The sequence below is a fragment of the Aspergillus ruber genome (genome assembly GCF_000600275.1).
Source record: "Aspergillus ruber CBS 135680 unplaced genomic scaffold scaffold00053, whole genome shotgun sequence".
NCBI lineage: Eukaryota > Fungi > Ascomycota > Eurotiomycetes > Eurotiales > Aspergillaceae > Aspergillus > Aspergillus ruber.
In genome coordinates this window covers 35,529-54,857 of record NW_024467349.1, presented here as the reverse complement: position 1 = coordinate 54,857, position 19,329 = coordinate 35,529, and the positions used below count along the sequence as shown (strand labels likewise).

At 49.9% G+C, this 19,329-nt stretch overlaps 6 protein-coding genes across 6 annotated transcripts; 4 read left to right on the top strand and 2 right to left on the bottom strand.

Moving 5' to 3' along the window:
* Window positions 1-120: 120 nt before the first annotated feature.
* On the bottom strand, window positions 121-2,959 carry optB (small oligopeptide transporter, OPT family). The gene is made up of 3 exons (XM_040783237.1): window positions 1,233-2,959; window positions 420-1,180; window positions 121-325 (listed from the first exon to the last, which is right to left on the bottom strand). Exons 1-2 carry the CDS (start codon window positions 2,935-2,937, stop codon window positions 513-515), a joined length of 2,373 nt encoding a protein of 790 aa, XP_040633981.1. The 5' UTR covers window positions 2,938-2,959; the 3' UTR covers window positions 121-325; window positions 420-512.
* Window positions 2,960-7,316: 4,357 nt separating this feature from the next.
* Window positions 7,317-9,775, bottom strand: EURHEDRAFT_417585 (Zn(II)2Cys6 transcription factor). The gene is made up of 7 exons (XM_040783236.1): window positions 9,659-9,775; window positions 9,556-9,607; window positions 9,078-9,508; window positions 8,582-9,022; window positions 8,277-8,536; window positions 7,690-8,220; window positions 7,317-7,638 (listed from the first exon to the last, which is right to left on the bottom strand). The coding sequence occupies exons 1-7, from the start codon at window positions 9,676-9,678 to the stop codon at window positions 7,451-7,453; spliced, it is 1,923 nt and encodes a 640-aa protein (XP_040633980.1). The 5' UTR covers window positions 9,679-9,775; the 3' UTR covers window positions 7,317-7,450.
* Window positions 9,776-11,466: 1,691 nt separating this feature from the next.
* On the top strand, window positions 11,467-12,138 carry EURHEDRAFT_467522 (uncharacterized protein; the record flags this gene model as incomplete). Its single annotated transcript, XM_040785184.1, has 3 exons — window positions 11,467-11,650; window positions 11,718-11,836; window positions 11,890-12,138. 3 exons carry the CDS (start codon window positions 11,467-11,469, stop codon window positions 12,136-12,138), a joined length of 552 nt encoding a protein of 183 aa, XP_040633979.1.
* Window positions 12,139-12,630: 492 nt separating this feature from the next.
* EURHEDRAFT_489391 (uncharacterized protein) lies at window positions 12,631-13,170 on the top strand (the record flags this gene model as incomplete). Its single annotated transcript, XM_040785617.1, has 1 exon — window positions 12,631-13,170. A coding segment is annotated over exon 1 (453 nt), but the record flags the coding sequence as incomplete, so codon positions are not given.
* An 855-nt stretch (window positions 13,171-14,025) lies between these two features.
* Window positions 14,026-14,540, top strand: EURHEDRAFT_519271 (GFA family protein; the record flags this gene model as incomplete). The annotated part of the gene is made up of 3 exons (XM_040786773.1): window positions 14,026-14,146; window positions 14,203-14,411; window positions 14,460-14,540. 3 exons carry the CDS (start codon window positions 14,026-14,028, stop codon window positions 14,538-14,540), a joined length of 411 nt encoding a protein of 136 aa, XP_040633977.1.
* A 177-nt stretch (window positions 14,541-14,717) lies between these two features.
* Window positions 14,718-18,527, top strand: EURHEDRAFT_519270 (putative citrate synthase; the record flags this gene model as incomplete). The annotated part of the gene is made up of 12 exons (XM_040786772.1): window positions 14,718-14,884; window positions 14,934-15,137; window positions 15,181-15,933; window positions 15,982-16,064; window positions 16,124-16,196; window positions 16,227-16,449; window positions 16,497-16,796; window positions 17,007-17,391; window positions 17,483-17,691; window positions 17,871-17,988; window positions 18,043-18,445; window positions 18,509-18,527. 12 exons carry the CDS (start codon window positions 14,718-14,720, stop codon window positions 18,525-18,527), a joined length of 2,937 nt encoding a protein of 978 aa, XP_040633976.1.
* Between the last annotated feature and the right edge of the window lie 802 nt (window positions 18,528-19,329).

Below are 19,329 nucleotides of genomic sequence, written 5' to 3'. Positions count from 1 at the left end.
CTCTCTCATTTGTTCTATCAGACTGATGTATCATGTAACGGTTACAACTTGGGAGGAAATCTGCTTGAATGATGTGATGATATCGATCAATAAAATGTTCAACTTTGTACATATCTCTCGTTTGTGGTTCATGCCAAAGAGCATTTCTTTGTTAAAGCGTCCGATTCCATGCGGTGAAGTATCAATTACCAACTTCCCCACTACAATGAAACCGTACTTGCGAGTCTTTGGTTGACTTGCTTAGCTAGCCAAGTACCAGAGTACTTCCAGAGACAATAAGGGGTTCGTGGGAATCTTTCCCCGATGTACTGTAAACTTGGTGAAACTTAAGGCAAGAGAATATTAACACGCAATGCATGATTTGTTCAAAACCAGGCATCAGTTATAGCCATTCCTAGTAGATGAAATGGGCCACTTACAAATAAATCTCCAATGATGATTACACCATGGTGCAATCAGGAATAATTGGAAGAATCTAAAATAACTATTGTATGTAGTTGTTCATGTCAGGGCTACCACGTCCTCGGCCCAAACGTCTCCCCCTCAGGCAACACAATCTGCACCGCTGTATCCTTCATATCCATCGTATCACTCGCAATCCTCGTCCCCCACCACTCTGGGAAGCTCGTCGAAGTCAGATTCAATGCCAGGAAGATCAAAATAGTACATAGCGCCAAACCGACGTCCAACCCCGCGGACAACACGTAGTTATACTGCATCCACCACCCGCGGAACCGATCCCGAATGAGCTTGTTGAATAGGTACCCAACAATGCCCCAGGAGAGGTAGTTCAGTGGTGTAGCGGGAGGGATCAGGCCCGAACCGCCGAAAATGAGTGGTGCGTTGAGGAACTTTAGAAACCTGTATTTCGGGAAGACCCGTGCGGCAATGTAGATAGACACAGGGAAGATTGCGCCGGCAAGGAAGAACCATAACAGACCCGAATAGATCTGACCAGGCGAGAACATGCGTCCTGGACCGATGGCACCCCAGATGACCGAGGCGTTGAAAAACACACGGCCGTTGGGGCAGGTATAGTTATTCGCTTGGGTGGAGGAGCAGACATCTGGGATGGTGCTGAGCGCCCAGTTCATGACGGCGATTTGCACAATGGAGGACCACAGGCATGCGACCATTTGCGTGGCAAATGTTAGCCTTGGAGGGATTTTCATGTAATATCCTGCCATAACTTAGGATCCGTGTATAGGGAAAGACCGAGGCGAGAGACATACCGAGCTTCATATCCTGACAGAAATACAACCCCTGCGACATCGTGATATACCCATACGTCTTGAACAACATCATCGCCATCGGCTTGCCAGGCTGCATATACCCCACCACGAACTCGGTGATCACATTCAACCCGATATCCACATTCGTCGCGGCCTTTACAATTCCCAATGGCACGAACCACACAACCGCAATAATCAGTGAGATGAAAAGCGCCCACCAACTAAGCTCAGTTGGGTATCCCTGTGTCACGCCGAGGGCAATGCCGAGCATGATTAGCGTTGTGGCTGCATACCACCACCAGGGCACGTTGCGAAAGCGGGACATTAGTCGGGCGTGGATATCTTCTTCCTCGTGACCGAGATGGCGGAAGCGCGTCCAGAGTTCTCTTCCGTGGAAGAGGCCTGTGTGGACGAGGACGGCGATGATGCTGGCGAAGGACAGACCGTAGCTGAGGGCGAAGGAGGTTGAAAGGAACAAGGGCGAGTAGGATTTGTATTTCTCCACATCAAGGGTGAGGCTTGGTGTGAGGATGCGGGAGACATCATACACTGCCCCGGTGTTGTCGTAACTATTTGAGTCACTGATCGGTAGGTGCTTGAAATAATATAATCCGGAATAGTGGACGGCCGCCGTAACAATCCAGAAGAACACTACCATGCCGATCAACGTGTTCGCGATGGCATACCACGGTGCAATCAGTGGACTGAAATTAAACCCGGATACCTGCGTCCAATCGAACGTCAAAGGTATCAACGAGAGACCCGTAGAGCCCCCGAATAACTGGTTAACCACCACATTGTTGGGTCGTATCCATGTTGGAAACGCAAAGATGCTCAGGAACGGCGCGATGTAACCAGGGAACCAGTACCAGACAAACGACCCAATCATGGTGTACAGGAACATGCGGTACTTTCCGATTGTCCACCCAGAGACAGTCCGCGGATCTGGCTTGCTGCGGTCATGCAATGCCGTGAAAAGCGTCGTGTTGATGAGGTTTGCGGGCCAGATCATTGCAGCAGGAGTGACCAAGAATCGATAGAAGAAGCCTGCAAGGCCAAAGCCTAGCATCTGCGTTGAGATGCACATGAAAATCTCGAATGCCCAGCTGAAACGCTGGTTGTAGAAGGCGCGCTGGGCGAGGAGGACGTCGGTTGCGTAGGCTGCGCCGCCTCCAAAGGTTGCGTTGGCCATGATCACAACGATGGCGTGTTCTTTCTTATTGAACGGGCCTGGGTTCAGGTTGAATTCGAGACCAAAGAGATTGTATTTCCGATTGGGCATTGTTTTGGCCCACGCAACGCCGACGGGGTAGGCGACTACCTGCGCCACGTACGACGGGATAACAATGTACGGCTGGCGCAGAGAGAAAAGCATGTTCAGTGCTGAGCCGATGGTCGCAAAGAGCAGGCCGATAGCCCATGCGCGGATGGTATTGCTATGTCCACCCTCGTCACGGTTGGGGACTGCAGCGCGGACTTCCGGGTACGGCGAGTTGTCAAGTAACTCATGGGCGACATCGTCCTGGGCGTTCTTGTTGGAAGTATCGAGGGCGTCGTCGATCTCGTCCAGGACTTCTTGGGGGAGATTGGGATCCCAATGGTGGGCTTCTTTGATGTTTCGAAGATGCTTTGTTGCTTCATCGGGGACTGTTTCGTCGACCTCGGCCGAGGTGGTGATGGCGCCTTGGATATCTTTTTCTTTCATCATGCAGTTCTTAATATCTCAATGACGGCTCAAGGATTTAGAAGGGAAAAGAGGAGGACAAACAGGGAGTTATAAGTCCAGCGTTATCATGAGCTGTCAAGTGAATTGTATGCATTATCGGGATGTAACCCTAACGCCCGGACTAAATCCACATGCAGGGATCCTTGGTACTAGTCCAGGGCAGGGGCCCTATCATGTATCAACCAATTGGCATATTGCATGGCGCGATAAGGCGAAAGCAAGCCTTTTCTTTGTCTACGATAAGCAATCACGGCTCTCGCCGATGCCTATCATAGATAACCACCTTCTTATTTGGGATGGTGTATAGGAATGCACTAGATATGTTCGCGCGAGTGCGTAAATTCCTGATTGCTGGGACAACATGTCTCACCTGTTTGCCACCGTGCGCTATACACCATCAGTGTTCTCGGGTCTCCCGATCATTTAGGATGATCGGACAACACCCCGAATAGTACAATATAACCGTTTCCAGTTCAGTCATCTACTGTCATTATTGCCGCTATTCAAGTAAATACGGAATATATTTCGGAGTGTGAGGAGCGTGAAGGGGCTTTAACAGGCACAATTATAGCGGCTAGTACTTTTCGTTGAAACTATACCTGCAGCTAACTATTGCGAGATCACGCATCAGTAATGAAAAGCCTCCGGCCTTAGTTCTAGACCATCACTGCGCAGCATTTCATACTTGTATTCGAGTAATTTGATTGATGCACATGGGCTCATGGGCGCCTGTTCTGACGCTTGAGAGACTGGGACTGGTTTATACGTAATTCACGAGGCCAGTTGCGATATATCAACATACTATCTTGGACCGCTCATTCCTGCGCTCCGCAGCCTAAATCTCATACATGAGTTGGTCAATCGCAGCCAGAGTGAATGCAATCTTTTCTGGATGCGATTTCGACTCCAAATTGCCTCTCGACCTCTCTGACCGTTTCTGCCCAGATTGCAAAGAATGCATATAGTATACCTGTCTGCAATAATGGAGTAGAATTCCTGATGGATTTTAGCGGCGTTATAGGTCGAGTTGTCGAGTTCGATGCTAGGGTATTTCCAAGGGAACGGTGCATTCAAATTAGTTCTCCTTACGGAAAGATCGGAGCCAGATCTCTGAAGACATTGAAAGAACTCCCAACATGCATAGCACGAGGGCTTTGAGATGCCAATGCAGGGCAGCGGCGAAGGGCCTTCCAGGTCTTTTGAGAGGAAATGGAGCGCGAGAGCTACCTCAGTGTACTGCGGCGTTGATCATCCGTCCTTTCTTTAAGTGACCGCTGGATCCGGGCTTGGGATCGGAGGGACGCAGGGTTTCGCCTTGGCTCTCTAGAGCTGCGTGGGCCACCTCCTTCCACCGCTTAGGCTTAGGCAATTTATTGTTTTCTCTTCCTGGCGAGAGGTAGCGAATTTCAATTTCCTGGCCAGTGAAAAAGCGAGGCCGAAGTCTTGAGTTGTACGCAAAGGCCAACAACCAGTTGACTCCTTTGCATAGAGGAGATTTTTTCAAGGTGCTTGGTTAGAGGGAACCCTGCTCAAAAGATTTTAGCGTGGACATAAATCCAGGGGTGAAGAAACATACCTTCGGAGTCCTCAGGATTTTTGATCTCTGGATGGAATCATAAAACATCCTCAACGCAATGGGAAAGGACATTAAAGCAAGCATCTAGACTTGGAATGTTTTCTGACACAGGTTCAGAAGTGAAAGTATCATCGGATCTCAGAAACTTGTCAATGAGGTGAATAATCTTACAAATTTCATCCAGTGAGGCTGCTAATCTCTGCTGGGTGTCAAGTGAGCCGACAATCCTTTTAAATGCCTCTAAACGTGTTTCGCTTTCTCGGAAACGTTTGTTGATAATGTGAAGGAGCCTCTGAGGAATATCTTTAAATGACGAGCAGAAAGTTGTGGATCTTTTGTTGTGTCTCCTCAGGTAGCTTGTGCGTTAAGTCGTAATATACGAAGGTCGCTTTGACTGTACTCGGTCCTGGTTATACCCATCCGAGGTTTCCTTAGGAGCGCCCACAAAGCGGCAAGATAACCATAAATGATAAGCACTCTTCGTTGGTGGAGATTGTTACTATGATCTTCCTCTCACTTTCTTGGACGCCAACAGCGACCACTTCGCCAGCCTTAGACACAAGGATCTCTGCCAGCCCGTCCAAGATTCGAGCGGTGTGCTTTCGCGAGGAATTGAGCTAGCTTGGAACTCCTCCTTGCTGGTTCAGACGCCTGTTTTCGTTATTCTCGACCTCGTTGATGAGACCAAGGAGCAGTTCCGAGTCCATGATGGTATTGAAACAAGCGCTAGCTGGTAAATAAGTTAGGCAATTGTATCTTATTGAGCACTCGTAGACGGTATACTCCTTGGCATTAAGAAGCACAGATGGAGGAAATCCAAAAGAGCGAAGAGTCGGAATTGGAGAGTCGTCTGAAGGCAGACATTCTGTATACGGGATGATGGGGTTATAGTAACGACCTTCTTACGAGCCCTGCAGGGGTTTAGTTACTGGTACCAGGCATTCACGGTCATTACCAGACTAGTAATGATAACTTCAATTACAGATATTTACATTTCATGAGAAAAAGCGCGACGACCAGGAAGTATGTCGGAGCCTTCGCGGGCAGAATAACTGGTTCCTGCTATGACTGACTGCCTTTTCCATCGAAACAGCTAATATGTCGATATTCGTGTGGGAGTTTCTCACCAATATAGAAGAGGTATGCTTGTGATAGCTATATTGGCGTGTTTTATACTTTGAATGATTTGGATTGAAATTGCAATAGCCAGCCCAGTCTGGAATGATTGGGATATGGAGACGGAGGGCGGAGACAGCCTCCAGCCTAAAATAACTACATCTTAGTGAGCTCTGCATGTAGCCTGTGGAAAGAGGTGTTAACGGTAAACCCATTGGCAGGACTATACGGTAGAGTGGAGGTTAAGACAGGAAACATAATAGTAAACTAGTTGATTATCCTTCGAAGTTAATGAATGAATAGCCTTGATTTGCGCTGGGTGAGACTGAGGAGACATAACAATCCTAACAATAGCAAGCATAGCCAACATTCACTATAAAGCATCATCAACTCCACTTCCGGCTCCCTCGGAAGATACTTAGGATTTCTTGCTATCAAGAAACACTTCGTAAGCCTTTCGGTCATCAATACATTTTCATCAGCAGCAGGTATCGCACTCTGCATTCCCAAGGCTTCTGATATACTCTGGATGGATACACGATTACCATCTCGGCATCCGGAGCGATTTCCGGGAAGATCCACCCTTCTCATAGTACAATCTGATTCCAGAGTTCTCAAATTCGAATTGAATCTTCCTCCAAAAACGAGTGTCTTGAAGTGCTGTCAGAGCCTTCGACGTTAATACCATCGGTTTGGCAAGGTTCTGGAGATGGGATATGTACGCAGCATATGGAAGACATTTCCATCGTTCCATGCTGCATTGATAATCATGTCTGTGACCACGTTTTTGTCTTGTTAAGTTCGATTATAGAGCGGTAAAACTATGCTATCAGGTCAGCCATGAGTATAGCCATAAAAAGGAAGGGCGTATACATCGTAGAGAAATCGCACAAAGATTTCCAGAGCAGTAGGACGGCCCATCGTTATTTCAAAAACATAATCTCTGGCCTTCATCGAAACTCAACCCCCGACATGAGCTCAGAAATAAACGGTCGACAACATCTTCACACTCGGTTCGAGTAAAGTACTGACACGGTTCGGTCATCGCCAAATTCACGCGCTGCTCGGGAGTAAGGTACACCGGGAATGTCCCCTCGGAGTACGCTATTCTCTTTATTGTCAAACTTCAAGAAAGGCTAAGGAACTAGATTTTCAGATCTTTAGATCTACCGCTCTGCGCCTTGATGAGCCCTAGCCATAATGTTAGGTCTGGGTAAGAACGTTGGGCCTCGTCGAGGATAACGACGGCATCTAAATCAGCAAAGGGCTCGTGGCCTATTCCCTGGCATACGTGAAGGTTGCCAAGGTCAACCAAGTGTTGAACCGGATCGGTCACACCTTTCCATCCAGTGGCCTGTATCACTTGTTCACCGCGTCCTCGATAGTACGATGCGAGGGGTTTGGCCAGTATTGTTTTACCGGTCTCTCGGGTTCATCATGCAGTTACTACTTGGTGTTTGTCGATTTCGGCTGTCGGGGCTGCAACAATTTCTGTTCGCGGGCAGATATGGTATTTTCCATTATCGTTGGTTTTCTGCATGTCCAACGCCGCGTATTCGATCGTGTCCTGGATTGGAGCTTGTTTTATGCATGAGCCTGAAACCTGCTCCTCTTACAAATACACGGCAAGATGATAGCGGTCGCAGCGAAGGCACAAGAAGAAATCCGTATGGGTGTTTTTGCGGCAAGTTATGAAATCGTGATAGCAGGTATTTAGGTATGGAGACTATCAGACAGTGATATTGCAGATACTGGTATTATCTTGGCCTCTGCATTTACTCCACGGCCTCAGCGAATATATTACAGAATGGGACCAAAAGACGACCATGTTTGACAATAAGGCTCCGTAGGGGGAAACAACCCTCCGTCACCCAGCGCCCATTCAAAATCCGCGAGAAACTGGTCGTCCAAACAAAGAGAATCCTGCCTATCGACGGGGCCAATCCATGCATGTGAAGTAGCAGCAGAACTCACTTGAGTATCGACTCCTGTGGGGTTGTCAGCATTGTACGGAATGACCTGATTGACCGGAAACAAACCCTCTGATGCCTCTTGGGGAAAGACCATGGCACGATACTGTGCGTCGAATTCATCGCGCCACCACCATACAGCATCGAGAATGGGACTGAGGACGAGACGGCTTCGAATGCGAAGTGCGGTGTACTCGCTGCCATCAGGTTTCCGAAAGGCTTTGGTGCTGTTCCAGAGTTGGTTTAGAATAATGACGCTTTTGGATGCCATGTCGCTGCTGTCGATGGTCATTTGTTTTGCCAGGTTGATGGCTGTGAAGAAGGAAGATTTTGCACGCTCGACGTCTAGTTCGCGTGAAAACGTCGTGCTCTTGAGAATCCGTAATATTGTTACCGAAGCAAGAAGCATTGCAAATGAAACCTGCACTGGAACTATGGCGAGATTCGTAATCTTCTGTCCCACATCTTGAATACAATCGATCATGGCGCAGCATGTGGAAAGTAGCCGTGGAAGGCAACCGGTGGTCAAAATTGTTTGGCCTTTGAAAAGGTGAAAGGCTTGAACACTGAGGCGGGCGAGCATCGTGTGAAACTTATCATCTTGGATTTTTTTTTTTTTTTTAGTTTCGCCTACTTGATCGTGAGAGAAGACATACCTGAGCTTGCTTGAGTGTCAAGGTCGTAGATTTGTCCCTCGAAATTTCGAATGAGAATATCTAATGCTCGTTCCTGATCCGGGGACATATTGCGAACTCCATTTTCCAAAACGGCAGCACTGCATCTGGCGACAGCCTCATGACATCGGACTTTAAGAACCAAAGTTGGCGCGATCCTTTGCAGAAAAACCTGGCTCTGTCCTGGATCCTGCTCGAAGCTTACAAGAGTGCGAGGAGACTGTCCTTTCGTAATGCAAGCACTGGGAAGATTAGCGCGCGTATGAAGATGGCTGCTAGAAGCGTACCGTTGATAAACAATCACGCAATGAGCCCACAACTCAGACCGCCGGGTCATGTCCACCTCCGACAGCGCAGGAATCTTGACATTGGAAAATTCGTGACTGGACATGGGGATATGCAGACCGTTCTGCATTGCAATATGAAGAAGCATTCCACTCATTGGGAACGTCAGGTCGGGCCTGGTCATGTCTTTTGGAAACGGCCAGGTGAGAACCAGGAAGAGGGCTTGAATAGTGTGCCACGGCGCGGAGGTAGAAGAAGCCGATAACAAGACCATGTTTGTGACGCTGCGCGATAGAGCGGTCACCAGCGTCGGATTTCTGGGATATGTCCTGCATGCGACACCGATAATGGCCCAGAAGAGGAACGAGGATTGTGCGTAGTAGGCATTAGGTGTGGTCCGGGGGTCAAGAATTGGAAGAAACTGCGCGTACTGAGTGAAGAACCTTTGCCCATTAGCCTCGATTCCGGCAATAAAGCCAAGGGGTGCGCAATCCGCACAGTTGAAACAACTCATCAATTTCTTTCCCCGACAGCGTGACATTTTCCAACGTGCGCGGTATGGTCAAATCCGCGATGCGTCTGTCCGACACGACATCCACCTGTGGCGTACACGAAGAAGACAACAAAGACTGCGAATAAGCCGAAATCGTCGTCGCTGGTGTAGAGTGTGCCTGTAGTTCCCTCCCATTACTGTTATCCGAATGTGCTCCCATCTCTGCGGCCGCCGTCAACATGGCAATCGGGGTGGGTGACTCCGCGGGAGCTGAGGCCCTCAGTCGCTTTCGTAGGTCGTACGTTTCGTTCTCGAGTTCTGAGAGGCGTTGGCGTTTGTTCTCCCGTTTGAAGGAGTCGTGAATGACACACTCGGCCTTGACTTTGGCGCAGCGACTGCACGGCTTGTCGGGGTTTAACGAGGCGTCGCATTTTGCCTGTACTGCTGTTAGCCCAGTACTTTCTTTCTTTCCACGAGGGCAACCTTTTGCTGTCTGCATGCCGTACATGCTATTCTGCATCGTTTGGGAAGGGATCTGGACGGTGAGCGTTAGCGACTTGATTCAAAGCTGAACCGGGAAACGCACGACTTGGGTGACTGCGACATCTTTTCGTATCAGGATGCCATAATAGGAAGGCTTGGTCATGCTCCCATACTGGCTGGTGTCGGTTGAAAAGCTTAGCTGGAGAGACCGAAGAGGAAGAGGTGTGGAGGACGGAGATAGCATTCTATCTCCGGAATACGCGACGACGCCATACGGGACTATTTACACACTCTAGCACATTAGATGGTCTAAGTACTATTCAGAGGAATTATAATGCAGTAATCTAGTGTTGTTCATATTCCCGATATATCCAAATCAATTCAGTATATCAATATACAATCGAGATCCCGGAACCGGCTCACAGATTGTCGGCCCTGCGTCATCGACGAATGAACTTTGCATCCGATTGGCCCACTTGCCGGTGCCGGCAAGAAACCGTATATGCCGGCAACAAAAAGGACAGAACAAATGTAGGTTGAATTCACCGAACAAGTGAGCGGTGATGCATATATAAGAGCTGATTCCGTTTATCTACAGCTGAAATTAAGCGGCGCAGCTGATGGCAAATCCCACTGGCGGCTATTCATGGAGCTGCGATGTTGGACACGCTACGGACTCTATATACTGGCATGCGACTTAGGCCTGATGCCAAGTTCTCTACTAACTCGAATCCCCTCCTGGAGTCCCTGTTAGGCAAGCTTGGCTTGGCCCAGGCCTTCAGTCACGGGGGTACCTCCGTCGTCTGGCTACAAGTGAAAATGACCATGACGCTCAATTTCACCTTCTAGCGAAAATTGCAATCCGACGCAAACTGAAAATAACGCCTCGAGTCTAGGATGGCTGGTAATGATGGAGCCCCGCTCTCATCGAGCATCGAGGTACAACCCCATCACATGCCGGCGGACAGCCTCAGCCATCAACAAGCGTGGCACAAGGCTGGAGGGGCAGCGTCGGACACTCTGTGCTCAGCTATCCTCCAGGGGCTATGCGACTTGGTTGATGGTGGGTTGGTCAGAATTTCTCCGATTACCAAAAACGAGCATCGCCAGGTGATTACGATACCACAATACCATACTTTGCCCATGCAGGATACCGAGGAGATACTGCGGCTGCGTCAATGATTCATCATGGGGAGGGGGGGAAGGCGTTGACGGTTGATCGAAATGCAACAGTGGGACAATCCTCTCGTTGGTCTTCCCACAACCTCGCCCTCAGCGCCAGGTGACATTGGCTGTCTCGATCCTGAACGGGTTGAGGTGTGATGATTACCGCCTGGCGTTTCATCGTACAGCTTTGCCCGTGTCTTGTGTAGCCGCCAGACAAGTCATCGTACGGGATTCCCAAATCGAGACATGATGTCTGTTGATGCCATGTTGGGTTCGATTGGCCGATGACGGATGAACCGTTGCAGCGACTTGGTCAATGCAAAAGGGAGTTATGCAGCCTATTTCCGTATCTGTGCTTAGCGCGGTAGGACGTCCATGGTCGTACGCGTTCAGTTTGAGCTGAGCTTATCCTCGTTTGAGGTTCGCTATCAGGCGACGGACGATGATTGCTCGGACACCAGAGATTAGACATATAGAGGCGTTTCGTGGCCTGGATGGGGGCTGATGTAGATTCGAGATGACAACAGTAACCACGCCCCGTAGATGCAGGCAAATCAGACAAACCATCAACTAGTTAGCCCCTTCGATTTGCCTTGAAAGGGGACTGGGGCAAACGGATGTATTCAGAGTGACATCACCGACGCTTCAAGCGGCAAGTACATAAATGCCCCATTCCTCGATAAGCTCAAAAACAAAAGTATCAAGCCTACCAAGTAAATAAATCCATCCAAAATGGTTGATAGAATGACCTCCAGCTCCGACCTGCCCGTCGCGGATCTCCCCTCCGCCAGCTTCGACCTCCCATCCATCGATGAAATCAAGCGCGCAGCAGAGGCCGGCCAGCGCATCACGAACGAAGATGTCTCGGTGATCTCGCAGGTCGAGAGTGAACTGACTGGCTCTGGCCCTGTCCATGGAGGACCAGCGGGTTCGTCGCTGCGGATCCTAAGACGATGGTTTCTGAACCAGGCGATGGCTAACTGAGTGCGTTTTAGCGACGGCACAGAGCCTGGCGATGAAGCAGATGAATTATGATACCAAGATAGACGAGCTCACGCGTAAGCCCCAGAGTCATATCACTCAGGAGGATGCGCGCGAGATTCAAGCTACCGAGGTGTGTCCACCAACATCAGTCGTTGCGAGAGAGATATCGTTCTGACCAGACAGGGACGCGCATTCAACCGACCTCCCGAGGCAGGCTCCGTATCTGCTCAAGTTCGTTCCATCGCGAATCGAAACGAAGCATTGGGACTCCCTCCTGTGGCTGTCGATGTGCCGGTGTACGTGACCAAGGACGATGCGCGGGAGGCTCAACACGCCGAGTCGACGGTATACGGAGGACAGAATCCACGAGGAGGCATGGCGGCACAGATGCAAGTGAGTATATTCGCTTCGACAGTGCTGGACACAGACTGATCAAAGCAGAGTGCCGCCGACAAGATCGAACATGCGCGACGAGGCAGCGAATAGATGCCTTGGTGCCTTGGTAATGTATCACATAAGGGATTCTACATGTAACTAGTCATTCTACCACATTTATGTATTCTAGCCAAATAAACACTGGGATCTCCCCAATTTCTGGGGATTCTACAGGATTGTCGATCTATATAGCACTGTACCTGTACTTCCCCCTATTCTGAACCCCAATCCGGGACAAAGTTAAACACGAGGACTATTGGGCAATAGCCTGGCCGCAGTTCTCCCACGTCACTTTGCTGGATACCATGATGCTGTTGTTGGATGCGATCTCAGTGTGTTGGCTGGTCTCCTTTTCAATTTAACTAGCATCGCGATTGCTCAAGACGGTAGGCAAATGCCTCTCAGGTTGTTCTCACGGATATATCTATCATCCACGGGCGGCGCTGACCGGGCGATATTCAGGAGAGGAGAGGAAAAGGAGACGCCATGAAGCGCACCGTGTTCACCACGACGACCACCCTCCCAGCGACCATCCCCCGCGAAACCGTCATCGATACACTACATAATCACCAGGAAATGATCGAGCTGAATCCGTTGGTGATCCGCTACTCCCGCTGCCAACCGACGCCCTCCGCTCCGGACGAGGAACGCGCCTCTAGCTGGGCCTGGTACGAATTGACGGACCGCATCAAGTTCTTGCCCGGGAAATGGTTTCGCGGGAAAATCAGCTACAAAGGAAGTTTTCGGGATCTGCCCGGTGGACTCCGGACACATGTTTATGCGCCGACGGGAGTGGACATTCGGGCTACTTGGAGTGTTGAGGGGAATAAAGAGGGGGGCGAGGGGGAAGGACACGAGGAAGGCCAGGCGAGTTCCGATGCAACAGCCATGAATGACGGTCTTCATGGTCAAGGCTTGTACCTGCGCGAAGAGGTTGATCTGCGATGTCCATTCTGGTCGGCTGGGTTTGTCAAAAGGACGATGCGGCGGTCGCATGGAGTCCTGGTGGATCGGCTTATTGGCAAGGCGGGTCATGGAGGAGCAGAAGCACAACAACAGCAACAATCACAGCAACAACCACCAGCATCTCCGGGTTTAGCGTCACCGCCAGAGATCCGGATAAATGACGTCCCCGCGTCGGTCTCGATGGAGCTGGCACGGCCGCGTCCGAGACGAAGAAAGCAGTCTGTTGCGGAACTCGAGTAGCTTCAGGATTGGACAGAGATACCCGGATGGCGTTGGTTGAGTGGTTTTTTGGTCTTTGCTTTGGATACACATTATTGAATCTAATTCCTTGACGCTTCCTGTACGGCAATTTGAAATCATGCGCGGCGGATGTAGAGAGATATCCGTGTCCTAGTTCTCTTCATCTTTGTTCCTTTTCCCTTTCTTCCGGTCAGCCACATACATTGACAAATTTTGAACAAGTGCAAAGTCAAAATGCTGAGATCTGTCCGGAAGTCTTTCAGCTAGCCGTCAGCTGAGTAGAGACACCTTATCGAGGCCTTTTCGTATTCCAAATCGCTGGATGATCGCCTGGATTGACAAATCACGCCGGCTCCGCAGACGAAGCAATTAGGCCAGTAATCCCAGCATTGGGATCCAATCGCGGTCCCCGTCTCTCGCACTCTAGCAATGCTAGCAGTGATTCTTTGATCGGAGCCCAACTAGGACCACTTATGCGGAGTACTTACAGCTCCAGTCAGGATAATGCAATGACAAATTCCGGTCGAAGCCCATGTCCACCGAGAGACAGCGAAAGACAGATGGACTACACGAGGTCGGAGAGGGTATAAATATCTGTTTCATTCCTCCCAAAGGTCCTCAGTATCGTCATCATCATTGTCAGTCTATAGTCCAATTATATTCTGCCTCTCGTCCAAAATGCCTATTTCCGGTCACTGTCTCTGCAAAGCCGTCACCTACTCGGTCAACATCGAGCAGCCGCTCGCTACGGCTTATGACCACTGCGATGACTGCCAGCGTCAGAGTGGCTCAACTTACTGTATGTCGCATTCTTTTTCTTTTACCTTCCTTGGAATGTACACTAACGATCGACAGCCCTCGTCGCCATTGTCCCCAAAGACCTTCTGGAGCTGAACGGTCCTACCAAAACTTACACCAGCAACGGCTCTTCCGGCCAGCCAGTCCACCGTGTCTTCTGCGGCGAGTGCGGTTCGCCCATCGCCCATGACCCCGAGGCTGCGCCCCCGATTATCGCCCTCAAGGCCGGTACTTTCGACACCGAGATCAAGAAGACATTGAAGCCCGTAAGTCGCCTATCTTCTTTTTTTAAAGACAAAGGCTAATAAAAATAGGACACCGAGATCTGGACCGCCAGCAAGTTGCCGTTCTGCTCGGAGCACTTGGCCAAGCCGTTCGAGCATATGCCTCAATAAATGAGATGGCATGGATTGATGTCGGGTGATGAGTGATGTATCGTATGAATAATAATGAATATTATCGGGTATTTCTACCACGGCTCTTTTTTTTTTCCTCTTGGTTGTTTTTTCCGGGTTCCTTAAGTATATATTGCCGGGTCGTATGCAAGCAAGTTTTTACCACAGCACAAGGCAATGGCAGGAATGCTCAACATAACAGACTCGCGAACGAATGCGCAGCATCAAATCTCCATCCGACACAATGCCATTCTCGCATCTGATCTGAAGAAAACGACCGGTCTTCGCGTCCACGATCCCGGATTACAAAATACCACCGTTGTCGAAACGGGCATCACCGTTTCGTACGCTCTCTTCACCAGAATATGAGATCCAAATGAACTAACAGTGCAGACATCATGATACCGGCCTGCTACTGTTCCGCGGATACAAGTTGCAGGATCTCTGGGACATCAACAGCGACTTCGAGGATATACTTCATCTGTTGGTCTGGGGAGTGTATCCATCATCTGAGCAGAGGAAAACACTGAGTCGACAGCTGGCCACGGCCATGTTGGAGGTGCCAGACGTTGTCTTCCAGACGATTCGCGCTTTGCCGTAAGGTCCAAGTCAATTCGTGTTGACACTGCTAACAAAACAGAAAAACGACGTCGCCATTACCGCTTTTGATGGCCGGACTTAGTGCCTCACTATCCTGTCGACCAGAGATGATTCCAGCATCCACAAATCCTCATCTTTACCGCGATCCCAAGATAGCAGACCATGCCATTATCTATACCATTGCCACCTACGCCGTCGCATTTGGAATCATTCGATGCCACCGGCAGGGCATCACATTTACATCTCCTTCCGTCGATAATAGCTACCTTGAGAATCTCTTCATTATGGCAGGTCTCGTGGATCCGTCTACTGGTCGCCCTGATCCCGTCAGGTTATCCTGCTATCGGCACTTTGGTATCTTCAATTCCGATCATGGAATGGCTCTTTCGGTGTTCTCTGCGCTGGTTACGGCGTCTTCGCAGACGGACCCGATTTCTTGTCTGATCACCGCTACTGGCGCAGCATACGGTCCTCTCCATTTTGGGGCAACCGAGTCTGCCAAGCGCGCTCTACTCCATATTGGAACCATAGACAACGTGCCTTCATTCATCGAGGGGGTCAAGCAGGGTAAGCAGAAGCTGTTCGGGTACGGCCACCGCTCATACAAGGGAATGGATCCACGTGTGCAGCCTATGCGGAAACTTGTTTGCGACCTCAAACTCGATTCCGCATCAAATCCGCTGCTGAAAATCGCCGAGAGAATTGAGCAGGTTGCATCTGAGGATGAGTGGTTTGCGCGTCGTGGATTGTATCCCAATGCGGATTTTTACGGGCATTTCGTGCTTTCCGGGTGGTAAGTTCTTAAGATAAAGGGGCAGAAAGATCCGACTAATGCTTGCAGTGGCTTCGAGACAGATATCATCCCGGCAGCCATGTTGGCTCAGCGTGTCGTGGGTATCATGGCCCATTGGCGGGAATATATGCGTAAGTAATGATCCTGGCTGCCTCGGCGATTTAAGCCTAATGATCGTTTCTTTATATAGTGACAGGGGGGAAATTGTTCCGGCCTTCGCATATCTATACAGGAGAGGAGGAGGGAAAACTAAAGCTTCACCTGTAGTTACTCTTCGTATACTGTTTACGCAGTGGACAACAAGTCAAGATGTCTGAGGAAAATGAGAATACTCCTCTCCTCCTTCCATATTCCGTTTTTACTCCGTCTCAGAAACGTCTCCTCATCCTCACTGCGGCTCTAGCATCGAGCTTCTCTCCTTTCTCGGCTAATATCTACTATCCATCGCTCAACTCTATCGCCCGAGATCTCCATGTCTCCAGCTCACAGATAAACCTCACCATCACCACCTATATGGTATCGTCCAGTTGCCCCTGGCTCCGTAAACACCAGCTAATGAACAGATCTGCCAAGGCCTCGCCCCAGCATTTATGGGTTCTCTGGCCGACCAGGCCGGTCGTCGCCCAGCCTACCTCCTCTGCTTCATCATTTACATCGCCGGTAACATTGCTCTTGCCCTACAACATAGCTACCCAGCCCTCTTGATCCTCCGTGCCGTGCAGAGCTGCGGGAGCAGTGGCACTGTAGCGCTAGCATCTGCCGTTGCAGCAGACGTAATTACCTCTGCTGAAAGGGGCATGTACATGGGAATTGCATCATTGGGGAATATTCTCGCCCCGTCACTAGGGCCGATACTTGGCGGTGTTATTTCTCAGTATCTAGGATGGCAGGCGGTGTTCTGGTTTTTGGGGATTATGGCGCTGCTTTTCTTTGTGCCATTAGTTGTGTTCTTCCCCGAGACTTGTCGGAGGATTGTGGGGGATGGGTCTGTTCAGGCGAGAGGTTGGAATCGATCGGTCTTCAACTGGTGGAAGGGGCGTGGCCACTCTCTGGAGGATGAGAATAATGGTGAGCCTCGCCGTCCAAAGATCACATTTCCGAATCCGCTTGGTACACTGCGTCTTCTATTTCACCGACCTACCGGTTTTGTGCTTTTGGCAAATGGCATCATCTATGCCAGCTACTATTCCGTCACCGCTGGACTACCGGCACAGTTCCATGAGCTGTATAATCTACAAGACCTTGGTATCGGTCTAAGCTTTATTCCAGCCGGATTGGGCTCACTATTCAGCGCTACGGTGAATGGCATGCTAGTGGATTGGAACTATCACCGCGTGAAAATGAAGATGGGATTACCAGTAACCAGGGACCAGAAGCAAGACCATGGTGATTTCCCAATCGAGCAAACCAGATTACAGATAGGCCTGCCTATGATGGTATTCCTCTCCTTCTTTGCTAGTAATTATGAATTATATTGATGAATGGTAGCTCGCAGCAGCAGCAACTGTCGGATTCTACGGCTGGATTCTCTCCCTACACCCACCACTAGCTGTCAGTCTGACCCTGGTCTTCCTCATATCGCTTTTCATAACAGCCGCGTACAATGTTCTCAACGTCCTCATCGTCGACCTGTACTATACCACGCCCGCGACAGCCATGGCGGCGAATAACCTGGTGCGATGTTTTTTGGGCGCTGCAGCAACGGCAGTAGTGCACCCACTGAGCAGCCAGTGGGGAATTGGATGGACATATTCGGCTGTTGGGATGGCGATGCTGCTGGCGAGTCCGTTGTTGGGCCTGGTTTATTTAAGGGGACTGCAGTGGCGGGTTTGTGGAGGATGAATTAAATTGCCGATGTGCGACATCGGGGGTATATGTCGATTCTCTGGGTTAAATAAAGGGCTTCGTAATATCCTCTTTGTGAATTTCAACATTAGAACATAATGATGCTGTCTACCCTTCTTCTTCCTCTGGTTTCTGCCCTGCATGGCCATCTGTACATGCGATATCCGGATAGCCGGTGGATAACCCCCGGCGACACACTTCCAATTGCTGGTATATGCTACCAATCAAACGAGCACCATCTATAAAACCTAACCGCTAATGTAGAAACCAAACCAATTCCAATCCTCCAAACTACTCTTCCCTGCACAAGCCCGTATCTCCTCCTAACCATCGACCCAGACGTCCAGTACGGAACTACCTCAACCATCGTGCTGCACTGGCTCCAGTCTCTACGTGCAGACTGCCAAACAGGCTTCCTATACGAAAATCCTAAATCAGAGGAAACGGCAGTTTATATACCCCCTCAACCACCGAAGCGATCGCACCATCGCTATATATTTCTCCTCTTCCAGCAGCCGGAAGACTACAATCTCCCAGAATGTTACCAGCATATTCTCCCCGCTACAAAAGAAGCACGCGTGGGGTTCAACCCAAAAGAGTTCGTCGAGGTACTGGGATTAGGAGGCCCGCTTGCTGGAAACTGGTTTTATGTTGAGAACGGGGGCGAGCCGGTGGCTAGTGATGTGGCTCCTACGACGACTTCGCTGAGGGTTATTTGTACCGGCTCTAGCGCTCGTAACGAGTTGTAGTGTTACTACGAGGAAAGAGGGGTCCGTGTAATGTTAGTTGAAAAGAACAAAACTCAGTATTGCCAATTTGCAAAAACGGTTGTGTAACGGTGCTGCAAACCCTGTAGATGGGTTGTGAAACATGGCATTCCTCACATGTGCCGAGGTCACTAGCTGATTCAGACGTGCAGCTATATATACCATAGTGGTATCAGAAATGAAACTTACTGGATGGTCTACATACTTGCAGAACTGTCGGAAAAAACATCAACTGAATGAATACCATGACCCTACCCCGAAGCGTCAAAGTCCGCTCGACTTGCAACGCCTGCCAGCAGGCTAAGATTCGCTGCAGCCATGAGAAGCCATCATGTCGACGGTGCCAGAAGCACAATATCGACTGCGTCTACAGCGTCTCGAGGCGGTTGGGAAGACCGGCGAAGAAGAGGGACCCGGATGATAGGAGGAGGAAGCCGAAGAAGGAAGTTGAGGAGACGCAGGGTATTTACCTATTATCCATGAAGGAAAAGAGGAAGAGCTAACGGCCTTATTAGATATTGACTTCACCGATAGCTGGCTACAAGACTTCATCACGGACCTCCCAGACACTGGAATCCTGGATACCGTGACGGAGAACAGTGCGCTGGACTCGATAACGACGTCTACCGGCCTCCCCGATCCAGATCCTCACACCATCCCCTATTACGATCCGGTACTTCTCCAGTCCAGTCCTGACACCATCGATATGGACATGGCACTCTTACCCATGGACATGGACACCTCGACTTCCCCGGCAGACACCCTCCCTTCGCTTCCCACTCCC